The 13725-nt window shown below is 32.8% G+C and overlaps 1 protein-coding gene and 1 pseudogene across 4 annotated transcripts; both read left to right on the forward strand.

Annotated features, from left to right (window-relative positions):
• Positions 1 to 321: 321 nt before the first annotated feature.
• On the forward strand, positions 322 to 6832 carry LOC146927051 (chaperone protein dnaJ GFA2, mitochondrial-like; annotated as a pseudogene). Its single transcript, XR_015005584.1, has 16 exons — positions 322 to 379; positions 1371 to 1457; positions 1600 to 1682; positions 1939 to 2023; positions 2135 to 2173; positions 2799 to 2873; positions 3317 to 3376; positions 3465 to 3733; positions 3816 to 3890; positions 4192 to 4264; positions 4438 to 4529; positions 4625 to 4680; positions 5341 to 5400; positions 5692 to 5752; positions 5972 to 6029; positions 6450 to 6832. The product of XR_015005584.1 is annotated as a chaperone protein dnaJ GFA2, mitochondrial-like (transcript).
• A 1458-nt stretch (positions 6833 to 8290) lies between these two features.
• Positions 8291 to 13511, forward strand: LOC146927052 (uncharacterized). Of its 3 annotated transcripts, none has more exons than XR_015005587.1 (8): positions 8291 to 8525; positions 8655 to 8789; positions 8971 to 9118; positions 10054 to 10143; positions 11659 to 11713; positions 11993 to 12153; positions 12895 to 12951; positions 13264 to 13511. XR_015005587.1 is itself a non-coding variant. In XM_085700454.1 (8 exons), the coding sequence occupies exons 1-8, from the start codon at positions 8377 to 8379 to the stop codon at positions 13386 to 13388; spliced, it is 882 nt and encodes a 293-aa protein (XP_085556580.1). In that variant the 5' UTR covers positions 8291 to 8376; the 3' UTR covers positions 13389 to 13511. The 3 variants fall into 3 exon arrangements, 2 of the variants coding, with proteins under 2 accessions (XP_085556580.1, XP_085556581.1); XM_085700454.1 differs by having other exon boundaries at positions 11993 to 12115; XM_085700455.1 differs by having other exon boundaries at positions 8658 to 8789; positions 11993 to 12115.
• The last annotated feature ends 214 nt before the right edge of the window (positions 13512 to 13725 follow it).

The raw sequence follows: 13725 nt of genomic DNA on the forward strand, positions 1-13725 counted from the left end.
CACATTTATTCAACTCAGCAGCTTAACGACCATATCAACCGAATCAGACACTTCCAATTCCATTTCCACAAATAGGGGGTTTATGTAGTAGGGTTTAAGCATTCATTCATTCATAAATTACCCATTCTCCTTCAAACAAAATGCTTCGCCCTAGTGGCTTCTTCACCCTCTCTTCCCGTCTTACTCGTCGATCATTTTTTCACGCCAAATATTCTGTAAAAATCTGTCTTCCTCTGTTTTTTTTTCACTCACATTTTTGTTTGTATGAACTGAACTATGGTTTAACAATTTAATGGAATTATTTTTTTTTGGCACGTCTATCAAACTGTGTTTCAAAAGGGTTATAGAACAGTGAACTCAACGTGGAGTGAAATTAGTGGTAGTTATGCACCAAATGGGTGTTTATTTATTTATTTTGTAATTTTACTTGTATAGATATTTAGGTAAAATCACTTTTTATATATTTAATAATTTTCATCTCTAAATTTATCAAAATTGTAAATACATGTGTTTGTTTGTAATTTTATGGACTGAACTAAGGGTGTGTTTGTTTTATAATTTCTGTTGGAAAAAACCTATTTTTTATTTAAAAAAATCACTTTTGTCATTTCCAAATGTTTGTTTAAGATTTTTTTTTTTAAAAATTATTTTTGACTTTTAATTGAAAAGATATTAGGATTAGCTTTCTTCAATTTGTTTTTTTCAAAATCAAGGAGGTAACACATGAATTAGTTAAAAACTATGAAGCACGGACACAGACACCAGACACACAGTTAAATTTTTTAGAAAATCACATAATTCAGTGTGATCATATGTTTCGGTGTCGTGTCGGTGTCGGACACGACACGTGTCTCACACAAGGACACGTCTTATCCGATTAGTGTCCGTGCTTCATCAGTTAAAAATCTTTTTTTTTTAAATTGATTTTTATGGGCAGTAAACTATCAAAAATAGCTTCAGATTTTATATAAAATCTCTAGATTTTGTTAACATAAAATATATAATTTTTTTTCTAAAAAAAAGGAAAATCTATTTTTTCTCAAGCTGAAACAAACGCAACCTAAATTGACTAACGAAAAAGAACATTTGAGGACCAAAATGAAAAAAAAAAAAAAAAAAAAAAACCACATTTGAGGACCAAAATAACTAACTAAATAGACGACTTGGACACATTCATTGACTATAATGACTGTGCTTCATATCAAAATGATTGTTTACCCATAGTTATTTTGAAAAGATCAATAAAATATTGCTAAATTAATTGATTATTGATCTTTTTTTTTTTTTTTGAGGGAATTATTGATCCTTTTCTTGTTTTCTATTATATATGATATGATTCTGATCACCTCCACCCCCTTGGCCATTTGCAGTTAGAGATGGTGTTAATTTGAATAACTGGTTGCTATTGGGAGTGGCTAATTCCAATTTGGGAGCTTCTAGATCAATTCATGGCTCTGGTATAAATTATTAATTAACTCAGACGCTTCATGCATACCTGCTTCATGTATTTTTTGTTAAAGTCTCTACTTGTGCATAGTTGTTTATTGTCTCATGCATGTGACTAACTTGTTTTTTGCACCCCCCAAAACTATTTTATAGCATCATTGGCAAGGGACTATTATGATGTTCTTGGTGTGAGTAAGGATGCAAGCCCTTCTGATATAAAGAAAACTTACTATGAGGTAAGTTTTTTCTTATAATTATCAATATAGATGAATTTAGGTATTGAAATATAGATGAATTTAGGTATTATATTCATGGCTGCATCCACACATTACACAATTTTTAAAATATTTTAGCCCCCTTACCCTTTTTCGGCTTTCTTCCTCGACATGAATTTGTTAAGTAGAGCTGATTGGCATATCAGGCATCCTTCTAAAATTATTTTGTATTTCTGTATTTTCTTATTGTTCCTCATTTCCTTTCCATATTCTGCAGCTTGCAAAGAAGCTCCATCCAGACGCAAATAAAGATGATCCCGAGGCTGAAAAGAAGTTTCAAGAAAGTTACATTGGCATATGAGGTGTACTATTGTTGTTTTTGTTTGTCAGACTTCCCAAGTCAGATATCTATCTTAAGTATTCATATCCCAAATTAACTGACTGCTGGTATATTTCCATTTTAATGTTTGTAGGTTTTGAAGGATGGGGAAAAACGTCAACAGTATGATCAGGTCTAATCCATTACTGCCTATTTTCTTGGAAATTTTGTTGAATATTTTGTTGTATCTACCTTTTTCACTAAACTGTGAATGAAATATATTGTAGGATAAGTTCATCTGAATTCTAGTGAATGAAAATAACTGTACTGTACTGTAATTTGAATTTTAATGCATATGGAGGGAACCTCAAAAAGTTGATGGCCTCTGTTTCATGGAGAACTCAAAATTTATATAAAGCTAATTAATAGAAAAAAGAAAGATGGATGGAAGTAGAAATGTGAAGTGTTAGTAATAGGCCTCTTATCACTGAGGATCTATCTTAGAGTGAAGCATAGATATACAATTAGGCCTGTGCAGAAGTTATATAATGTTATTTAATTTTTTCTTTAGTATATTATAGGCTGTTTGTTTAATTATTAGAAGAAAACTTTAAATTATAAGCATAGAGATTGCTAGAAATTTTAAAGATCTACAACAACATTTCATACTTCGTTCGAAATTTTTTTATGTGTATTTGTTTCTATGTTTGTGGACAACTTATGCTTAATGTGCTTGTGAAGTTGTGCATGTTTCTTAGTTGATTGTGTATCTACTACCTTTTTCACTTGATTCACTTTACTTTCTCATGAATGTGTAGGTTGGACACGATGCCTATGTAAACAAAAAATGCACTGGTTTCGGAGACGAGCCTGACTCTAATCCTTTCGGATATGTAATAACTTACTATTTTCTTCTCTGTATTTTATTAATCAAGCTTGCAGGAGATATTTATTTTTCAACTATGTCCATACTTATTAAAATATATATTATTTTTCATCGTTTAACTGTTAAATTCATATTTTTGTTCAGTAAAAATGAAAAATGATATTTCTTTTGAACATTTGTACATATGTATGTGCTGAAAGTTGCAGTCACATCTTTCCGTTTAATTTAATTGAATGATATGTTTTGTCACGTATCAGTTTCTTGTTTCTAATTGTAAGCTGATATACTTGGCTCATTGCATGTTATATATAAATATGTCGCCTGAATCTATGTTTTACATATTTTTTAGTTTTTTTTTTTAAATATAAACAAATGCTCTAAAGCTTTTGTCAAAATGAATCCCTAATTCGAAATCTAATATTATTTCTCAATTCCTTCAATTGTGATCAGCATATTTTCGATATGAGGGCTGACGGGGAGGATGTCAAGAGTGGCGGGGAGGATGTCAAGGTCGTTTTCCTTCTTCCTATTCAGACATTATTAAGCATGCTAAGTGATTGTTTGATGAAAACCATGATAATAATCTTTCTTATCACAGACTGTCATTGAACTATCTTTTATGGAAGCTATTCAAGGGTGCATCAAAACTGTGTCATTTCAGGCAGATGTGCTTTGTAATGCTTGTGGTATGTTTGTTAATGATTGTCAACCTTCACTGGTATTTTGTATTCAGTTGGGTTTGAATTCTGACAAGTCAATGCTCCTTGAAATTAACACATTTCTCACTTGCAAAACTATTTCAGGTGGAGTGGTGTTCCTCCTAGTACAAAACCTGAAACTTGTAAGCGGTGTAGAGGGTAAGGAAAGGTCAGTATCATGCTGGAATTGATTTAATTCTTGTTACATGCTTGAGAAGTGTTGTTCAATTGATAATTTTTGAGATTTCCAGGTAATTATACAAACTGTGATAGGCGGAGTGAAGATTCCTTGTATTAACTGCAAGGGAACTGGAGTAATTGCATCGGTATGGTACAAACTGTCCTCTGCACTTTGCAATATCGATTCTCTTCTATTTAATATGTTAGTTATAAGGGTTCAGAGCTTCAAATATGATACACAAACTTCCTGTGTCTATGTAACCTGCTTATTGCAATCTGCCGTTATTAGTTTGGTCTACCCTTAATTTTTCTAAATAAAATCATATAGCAGGCAATAAATGACACTATATTCATTACCTGTATTTCTATGGACATGGTGGTCTTTCATACTAATATGAAATTGTGGGAAAATATTGTTGATTTTTAATCGTTTGTAATTGGTATCAGGATTTCTGTAGGCCTTGCAAGGGTAGGAAAGTTGTCAAAGGAACAAAGTCGGTCAAGTTGGATATTATACCTGGTAATTATTATTTTTCAATCTTTTTGGAATGCAGTGTTGGAATTTGTTATGTAGGCCATGTTATATGGCATACAAAGAGAAAAATGTTACATGAGTGAGAGATTTCCATGTTGATTTCTCTTAAGGTTCCACTCTGAAAAGGTTTACTTATGTATGATTTTTTCCATTTGCAGGCAAAGACAACAATGAGACCCTAAAGGTGGATGGAAGCGGTGGAGCAGATCCTGATGGAGATCATCCTGGTGATCTATATGTTACTATCAAGGTACTTCACTAGCTTAGAAGTCACTGCCAGTTTTATTATTTTTTTGTATTTTAAAACCAAGTCAATTATATTTCTTTCATCTATGCTTTTTGCAGGTTAGGGAAGATCCTGTTTTTCGCAGAGAAGGAATTCTGTTTTAAGTTTCACTCAGGTAATGTTTCTTGAAGAAAATCTTGAGCAAGAGAAGATAAAAGCTTTTTTAAACTTCCTGTCATTTCATTTTCTCTTCTAACAAATAACTAAAAAATTATCCCAATTTTTACTATCTCTTTCTTTATACTTTGTTTCCTCTCACTTCTTTTCTTCCTAATTTCTGGTCACCATTAGGATCCATTTCCTTCTCAACCAAATCTTTTAGGGACCTAAGTTGTAGTTTACTTTCATAAGAGATCTATTGATTTAAATCGCTATACACTAGACTCACATGGAATGCTCCAAGAAATGTAGCCCTATATGGAGTTGAGATGTCTAAGTGGTATAATCCTTTGGTAGCACATGTATCTCTTGATCTAGTTGAGGACCTTTGTAGGAGCTGCCACGCTGTGAAAGTTTTGACGGCATGAATTTTGTTTGCCACCTTCTGGTAGAATTGATTGTCTATAATATTTAGTTGGTAAATACTTATTTCAATTTGGCAGTGGCACGGAGGCTTTTGTTTGGCTAGTTATGTTATCATAATATTTTGGATCCTGAACATCTTTTTTTTTTCTCATCTTGAACAACTTCATAGTTGTTTGTGTAACTTTATTATTAGTTATAAATTGTAAATAAACTAAATAGTTGAAATTTTTCTTTTAAATATTTATTTCAGGCGATTTTAGGGGCAATCATTGAGGTCCCATCTTTTACTACCGGAAGTGTAATGATTAAGGTAAGCATTGCTATTTCAATACATAATATAGAGATGTGACAACACACTACTCCTTCTAACAGCCTAGCACTATTTATTGGCGAAAAAATTCATGTGGATTCTGCAAATTATATCGGTCTCATTTCTTATATAGTGAGACAGATTTTTAAAATGGTGCGTTGCATATGAATTTTTGGAAACTATAGAAAAAGTGATGAAAATAATGTGTTGCTAGCACTTCTTTACATGATATAATTTCTTTTGGCATGTATAGTGACTAGGGAGGTTTGAATGATGAGTTCTGTTTGGCAGGTCCACCCAGGCACCCAACCTGGTCAGAAGGTGGTTATGAAAGGGAAAGGTATAAGGAAAGGTATGCATGTTGATATTATTTGGAGAGATTTATTATTTTTTAAGAAAGCATTTTGGGAAAATACATTTGGAACAGTGTTGTCAATAGTGCGCATTTTTGTGGTCGTTGACAGCACTGATTTGGAATATATGAACTTGTTGCTGCTTGGATTTTTAATAGATGTGTGTTTCAGTAAACTGACTTCTTTCATCAATCTTGTCTTGTTTTTTCTTTTTACAGGAAAAAATACCTTCAAATACGGGGACCAATATATTCATTTTAATGTCAGCATTCCAACGTGAGTTTCTCATAATATGTTGCAGGGTTATTTATAAACTGTGTTTTTCTCTTTGTACTACTGCATGCTTAGGTTTCATATAATGTTTAATTAGCAACTAAAGTGACTTTATTTTATATCATGGCAGTCGGTCTCGGACATTACATGTGTGACTTGTATCTTTGTTTGAAACAAAACTGAACCCAACCATGTTTTACATAAATTGGAGCAGAATCAATCTTGATACATTTTTTATGAATCTCGATTCCTTATGATGAATGACACTTTTCCCCTTAACTTTGTGTGGTTAGTCATAAAATTGTTACGTTTTATCTATATCTTACAACTTACAATAAGATTCAATTCATGATATGGAAAATAGGTCTTTTGATTCATGATTTGGTTCTCTATTCAATAACGATGTTTGAAATGTTTTTACAGAAAACTGACAGAGAGACAGCATGAATTGATCCAAGAGTTTGTCAAGGAAGGGCAAGAGGAATCGGATAAACGGAAAGCTGCTTCAGCTTCTAGTTAAAACATTTGCATATTTAGTAAAATCAATACATGCTCAACAAGATAAGAATCCACTTGCTGATGAAGTTTTTGTAGGTGCATTCGTTAAAGAGTGGATGGTTTCTGGAATCAATATTATGAGTTTTTTTTAATCACACGAGATGTTCACAGTTCAAATTATAAAAGTTAGAACTTAGAAATCAATATTGTGCATATGAAGGGATTCTAGTTAAAGTTGTACATATTTCTTTAACAGAAGTTCTGCAAGTCTCAAATTATTTTTGTATTATCTTAGCTAAAATTACTGGTAATTAACGTCTGTTGTTTTGCATGAAGGTGAGAAGGATATATGGGTTTGGCTGTTAAATTCTTCTAAATGCTTTTATGTGAGTAATGTGTATGAATACTTGATTTCCACGGATAGCAATGTTACTCTTGATAATAATAATAATGATAATGATAATATTTGATTAAAAACGCTTCCGTTCAAAGTTTCTTTGTTTGTTTGACGTCTACTTTGAAACCGTATTTTAACAAAGACAATTTGTTTAGGAGAGTAGTTGTAAAGATAATGATTGCATGTGTATAGTAGGTTGTGGTGTGATTGAAGATATATAGGAGCCTTTGTTTGTTAGATGCGACGTCTTTTATGGTCTTTGGTGGCAGATTGTTTAGAATTTGAATGTGTGAGACACAATTTGTTTAATGAGCTGTAATTTGGTGCTTTAGCATGTTTTTCAAAATATTGTATGGATTTCTACGGTTTGGACAATATGGAAAGAATGCAATGGCTGTATTTTTAAGCATAAGGACAAAAACATGAAAACGTTAAGCGAGAACAACTTCAAACTTATTAGTGGTTGAAATTAAAATACGGTACTTTTGATTTTGAGTACCAGCTTTGAAGGTTGCATCCTTGTCAATGTTTGTAATGTTTTTTTTAGTTCCTTTACTTTTTCCGTTTATGTCGTTCATTGATAATCTTTATGACACGTCTTATGTTGTTCAAAAGAAATAGTTTTAAGATCAAACACAATAAAAACTAAAGTTATGTTGTTTGGTCCTTTATTTTTGGGCAAATCAAACACATCCTTTATTATTCTATTAGAATTTTGTCATAAAGTTTATCAAAAATAAAAAATATTCTCTAAATTTATGTTGTTTGTCGATTAATACAAATACACATTATTCTTATTCCAATTCTCTACCTATCTATTAGATTTGTATCTCATTAAATATCATTTTATGATTCTAATACTTACATGAGAACCTTAAGTTGTTGTACACATTTTTTGTGATTCATATCTTGTAGGTCGAGCAGAGGTTGTTATAGAACATTTCATAGGTTGCAAATCCATGTTCAACTACAGATGTGCTAATTCACTGCTGGGTTGAAGCCGGAAAATACTTGGGTGACATTAAGTCACCGTGACATTAAATCTGGGCCACACAAAGGTGTTGTGTTCGGTGGCCCAGATGTGTTGTATGTGTTGTGTGGCCCAGATGTTGTGTGACAATGTGTGTTGTGTGACCCAGATTTAATGTCACGGTGACATAATGTCACCCAAGTGCTTCCCGGTTGAAGCCATTTCTACGAATATTTGGGATTTAGATTCGACGCTGAAGTCGACTCATACTGTCCAATCAAATCCGTCGGATCAAAATTTGATGGTTTAGAGGTGATTGACTATATATTATATAGTGTAGGGACTACCTAACAAATTAAGTAGAAAATCCTTCTGCGTTGTCGTTTTGAGGTAGTAGTACCCACCGAGTTCTTTCTCTCTCTCTCAGCCTCTTTCTTCTTCTTCTTCTTCTTCTTCTACGCTTTGAATCTTCTTATTGAATTCTAATGTTGTTTTCTTCGGTGAGGTACAGCAGTATCATTCTTCAACGCCACTGCAATCTTCTTCCGCCACGTGTCTCTCTTCTTCTCAGATTCTTTGCCTCCTCTGTTCCACCTCCAACTCCAATGGACAACAATCGCGCCACTCCGACGAGGTAATTAACTGTTTATTCAATCGCCATTCAATACTATTATTCATAAGTTTGAATTGTTGATTGCTTTGCATTTTATTCAGTAGTTTCTATTACAGAGTTTTATGCTTATTGATCATATTTTGTGTGCAGTAGTTCTGGCAATGGCAGAGGAAGAGCTTTTGATACAAGAACCGATAGAGAAAGAACAAGAGGCCGTGGTCGTGGTGGTGGAAGTGGGCCAAGTGGCTCAGGAAAGGATAAAATTGATGCTCTTGGTAGGCTCCTGTAAGCATTACTTGACCCTCTAATACTTTTTTAATTTCATAAACATTTCTCTTTTGAAAAAACATATGTATTTTGTTTGCATGTGATTGGAGCAACAAAGTGGATGAACTCTATGCTGTTTTGTGCTTAATTCTGGTACTAAGCAATTCACTCAAATTATGCTTTTCTTTAATATCTGCAGGACACGGATTTTACGTCATATGGCATCTGAGTTGAAATTGAATATCAGGAATGATGGTTATGTGAATGTTAATGATTTACTAAAGCTGAATTTGAAGACATTTGCTAATATTCCTCTACGATCCCACACTATTGATGACATTAGGGAGGTTAGTTGATCTAAATTTAATACACGTTTGTTTTCTTTTTGTTTGCTCACACGCTCATCCCGTTTTATATGCTGTTCTTTTCTGTCTTAGTTAGATTCTCGTGTCTCACTATTCGAGAACCATTTTGATGAAAATATACAAAATAAAGTCATAGCGTTGATATTAGTCAGACTCCAATATGCTGTTATTGTCATTGTTATGATGAATCATTGCATTGAGTTCAATGACACTTTCAACATTGAACAATATTTTACTTGTTTTGTTTCCATAGAAATTTCCTTTTTCACCCCAATCTTGAAGATCGGTTCTTTCTACTCGTCTTACCCTTGGATAAATACTCAGACTATGGATTAAAAGATTTACGTATCCATCCTTTCAACGACTTATTACGTTATAAATTAATAATTTAGTAAGTTCACCAGGAACATTTACATGTTTGTATGACTGGCTTAGTATTCTTGTAAATTTTAACCTTGTTCTGCCTGTGCCAATACTTCTTTTGAATAATTATTATTCGTGCTTATATAGCCTCTTTTATCTGTGAATTCAACATGAATGCTATTTTTATTTGTTAGGTACATGTTTATTGTGTGAGACATATTCTTAACTTGAATCAAGGGAATGGTTACCAAGGGAACATTTATTCCTTTTGTAATCTGTTTTATTTTGTAAAACAGTTGTGTTGATTAGAGGCATCATAGAAGAGATTTTCTTTCCTAATTTTGTTGTACTCCTGTGTCTTAACAGGACCTATAGCTTGTGTATGAGAAATATGATAAATATGAAATACATAAATACGAAATACAGTTTTCTTCTTTGATATTTGTTTGATCTAGTTACTAATATGAACACTTTTCTGTAATGTTCATTTCATTTTCATATGAATTTCCCGAAGAAAATAATTTAATTCTAAATTATCTAATGGTTATTCTCAGGCTGTTCGAAAAGATAATAAGCAACGTTTCAGCCTCATAGAAGAAAATGGGGAGCTACTAATACGGGCAAACCAAGGCCACACAAACACGGTAAAATATACCTTGTTCATCAATCTTGACTCATTGAATTTGCCTATTAAGTTATGTTTAATGGAAGTGATTGAAATTTGAAACTGTACCCTGTAACACATTCAAATGACAATGCACCTAATTCGTTGTTTAACTTTGGTCGTGCTCAGATGCCATCAATGGAAAACAATATGTAATACTCAAATGGTTAAGAAAGTGTATGTTAAGTGGCGTAAGAGGGGAAATGAGAATGGCCAACAACTTGGTTGTATAGCTTACTTTATAAATAGCTTAGGAAACAGAGTCATTAGGCATTTAAGAAGTAAATCATTATGTTAAGAGAGAAAAGGTGCCTCGAATACACCTTGTGATTGCTCCCATTCCCTGAAGGGCTCAGTCCCTATTCTCATGTTCTGTTGTTCTTTATTTCTTTCATGCAACAGTTGATTCCATGTTGTTCTTTATTTCTTTCATGCAACAGTTGATTCCATCAACTCGTCAAGTAGTTAGCATGTTATATGCCCTTGCACCGGTAAGGTTGATGGAGGCAGAAGACCAAATGAGTTTAAAGGAAAGTCTAGTTTGAAAACTGACAAATGTTGATGATAAGTATCAATGGTTTTTTATTTTTTATGAATTGAGATAAGTTGTAATATGGAGGGCGTTTCAGGTGCTTTTAGTTTTTTGACAATGGTGAAATCGGTCAGCAGGTGACTGACAAAATACTGGAGATGGAGAGGGAACGAAGTGGGGATTATGATTGTGTTCTGATGTCCGTCCAATATTTTTGCTGGTATTGGAGATTGGTCAAGGGAAATGATAGATAAAAGAAATGTCTTCAAATTTCCTGGTTACAATTTAGGCTAAATGATATCAATATAAGATATATGTGATACATGTGAAGCGGATAGATCATTGTTCTGCTTTGCTATGAGAGAGGTGGTAGAAAAGTAGAAATTGAATCTGTGACCACAGGAGAAGAACCTTGTCAGGGCCACTCACCACTGCTCCAAAGGCCTATTGGCAGATAATAACTGCTCTTTGCTTCAGATGTTCTGATCTAGCTCCATCATGACATTACGATTATACTTACTGCCTGTTACTTTGTCCTTCAATAGATCTTGTGTCTAGAAGATGCATATAAAAAGCTTAAAAACATTATTTGAATTAATATAGATAAACTCTTTAAATATGTCTTGTGTCAATGCATCAGGTTCAATAAAAGAAAAAGTTGCAATCAAACTTCTGGAAAACATTATGTGGATAATAAGTTATCAATTGTGTCTTCTATGGATTGAGCTAAACCATCTTTTACTATTGTCTGTATATTTCCCTTGGTGGAAGATATTTTTAAAATTAACTTAGTAAAGGAAATGGAAAACGTTTTGGTGTCTACCTTTTGCCCTTTATCAGATTTGTCACTATTACTGTATGTTTACAATGGCTAGTCTTATTGCATAAGTATCAGGTTAATGTTCTTGCTTATGTTGAGCATTTGGTTGTGAATTATTCAATAGTCTTTGACTTGATTTGCAGGCTGTTGAAACTGAAAGCTTATTGAAACCAATTCTTTCAGCTGAAGAATTTCCAGGTGCATAATTATTGAATTGTGTTGCCATAGAGTATAGACTTTATTCATGTTTAACATGATACTTATCAACATATTAACTATCAAGTTATATACATATTTGCGAACTACAAATTGTCTTTTGAATAGTGGATATGTTGGCATATATGAAGTTTATCATAACACACTTCTATAACAACTGAAGAGCTGTATACTGTTTTTACCAATCATATTTTGTTTAAAAAAAATTCAATATATTGCTATTTGATTTGTTTCATATCTTGATTTTTCCACAATATGCAGTTTGTGTGCATGGGACATATATAAGGAACTTGGACTCGATTCTAGCATCTGGTCTGAAACGCATGAAGAGATTGCATGTTCATTTCTCTCGTGGTTTACCAACAGATGGAGAAGTAATAAGTGGTAATTCCCTCAAAAAAAAAAAAAAAAAGTAATAAGTGGTAATGTCATATATTATTGAAAGAATCCTATTTACCTATCAAAAAGTTTAAATCTAGATATATTTTGTCTCATTATGGTTAGGCAAGTTGATTTCCTTTCTTGAATATTAAGGATACCGGTCGGGTTCAAAATCCAGAAGGATTGATGAAAAGATGAAGTCTATTGTGAATCTGTGATTGATAATCTAGCTTTGAAACAAATGTGGAATCTCAATGAAATTTTTCCTGATTCTGTTGCTTTCTACTTAAGGCCTGGATAGTTGAAATAGTGAACTTATTGCGTAGGAATGGTTCAAAAAGATTCAAATAACCATAGTCAATCATCCAGAGTTTTAATGTGGGAGTAGCTAAATTATTGGTTAGTAAGTAGCTCGGAACCAAATGCATGTATACTTAATTGATGTGTCAAGTGTCCATAACCCATTATTTCTCTGCAAATGATTTGTTCAATTTGTAGATGATTGTTGTGATTTAGCAACCACACTCTCTCAGAAATACTAATGATAAACACAGAAGCACCCAATTTGGACCTATTGGTACCCCTTTATTGCTTCATAACTTATCCGGTGGACCTTTGAATTTTGCTTGTGTGAGAATTTTTATGCAGTCTGAAATTTGTTTAAGAATATTCAATAAGATGGTCTTGTCTTATGAAGAGAACTAATATATAGCGATGTTTAATAGTTTTCAGTTATTAGATGCAGCTGCCTAATTACTTCCCTATTTCTTTTTTGTTCCCAGGTATGAGACGAGATGTCAATGTTCTGATCTTTCTTGATGTTAGAAAAGCTTTGGAGGGTATGATAATTTTCTAAACATGTTCTGAATGTGAAATCATTTCATCGTTAGTCCCCAATAAGATACTACTGTGGAGTAAAACCGCTTTTTTTTTTGTTAAATCTAGAACTAAAACAAATACTACTAACTTAGCATACTAACAACCAACAACTAGCATTTGTCTGAGTATATAACATTCAAATCAAAATTTTGTCGCTTTTATAAAATCAAAAACATAGTTAAACTATTTGTATATTTAAACTAAAGATCTTCTCCAAACAAGAAAATTGACTTGTGTGTTGCTTCTTTCTATTATGTTGGATCCCATTTCAGAAGGTATGAAGCTATACATTTCTGACAACAAGGTGATCTTGACGGAAGGTTTTGATGGTGCTGTTCCATCCAAGTATTTCCAGAAGATAGAATCATGGCCTGGAAGACAGCCCATTCCTTTTTAAAATCTATGGCATATTTTGTTCTTACTAATGTAAGGTTATTCCAAGTTGAGTATTACTAAATTGTGTATATCTGTCTCAAATTTTTCACAAACTTCAATTCAAGTTATTATTAGATTAAACTGATTTGACTGCCTACTTATTTCATGATTTAGACGATCTTACTTTGGATTAGCACAATAATTTGTATAAGCATGTACAAAAATCAGAGGAGATTCGATTTTTGCTGAAAACCTCTAAGATTAAAGGTTAAAACACTGAAGAAGACTAAGTCCTCTAAGGTTAAAATGAAAACCTCTAAGGTTAAAACACTGAAGAAGACTAAGTCCTCCCAAGCTAA

The sequence above is a fragment of the Medicago sativa genome, chromosome 4, assembly GCF_051527215.1.
Source record: "Medicago sativa cultivar Bolivia chromosome 4, Bolivia_mono, whole genome shotgun sequence".
Classification (NCBI taxonomy): Eukaryota; Viridiplantae; Streptophyta; class Magnoliopsida; order Fabales; family Fabaceae; genus Medicago; species Medicago sativa.

Coding starts and splice junctions, on each gene's coding strand:
- LOC146927052 (XM_085700454.1), top strand. CDS start 8,377: ATGTTGTTTTCTTCGGTGAGGTACAGCAGTATCATTCTTCAACGCCAC. Junction 8,526..8,654: donor AATCGCGCCACTCCGACGAG/GTAATTAACTGT, acceptor TTTTGTGTGCAG/TAGTTCTGGCAATGGCAGAG. Junction 8,790..8,970: donor GATGCTCTTGGTAGGCTCCT/GTAAGCATTACT, acceptor TAATATCTGCAG/GACACGGATTTTACGTCATA.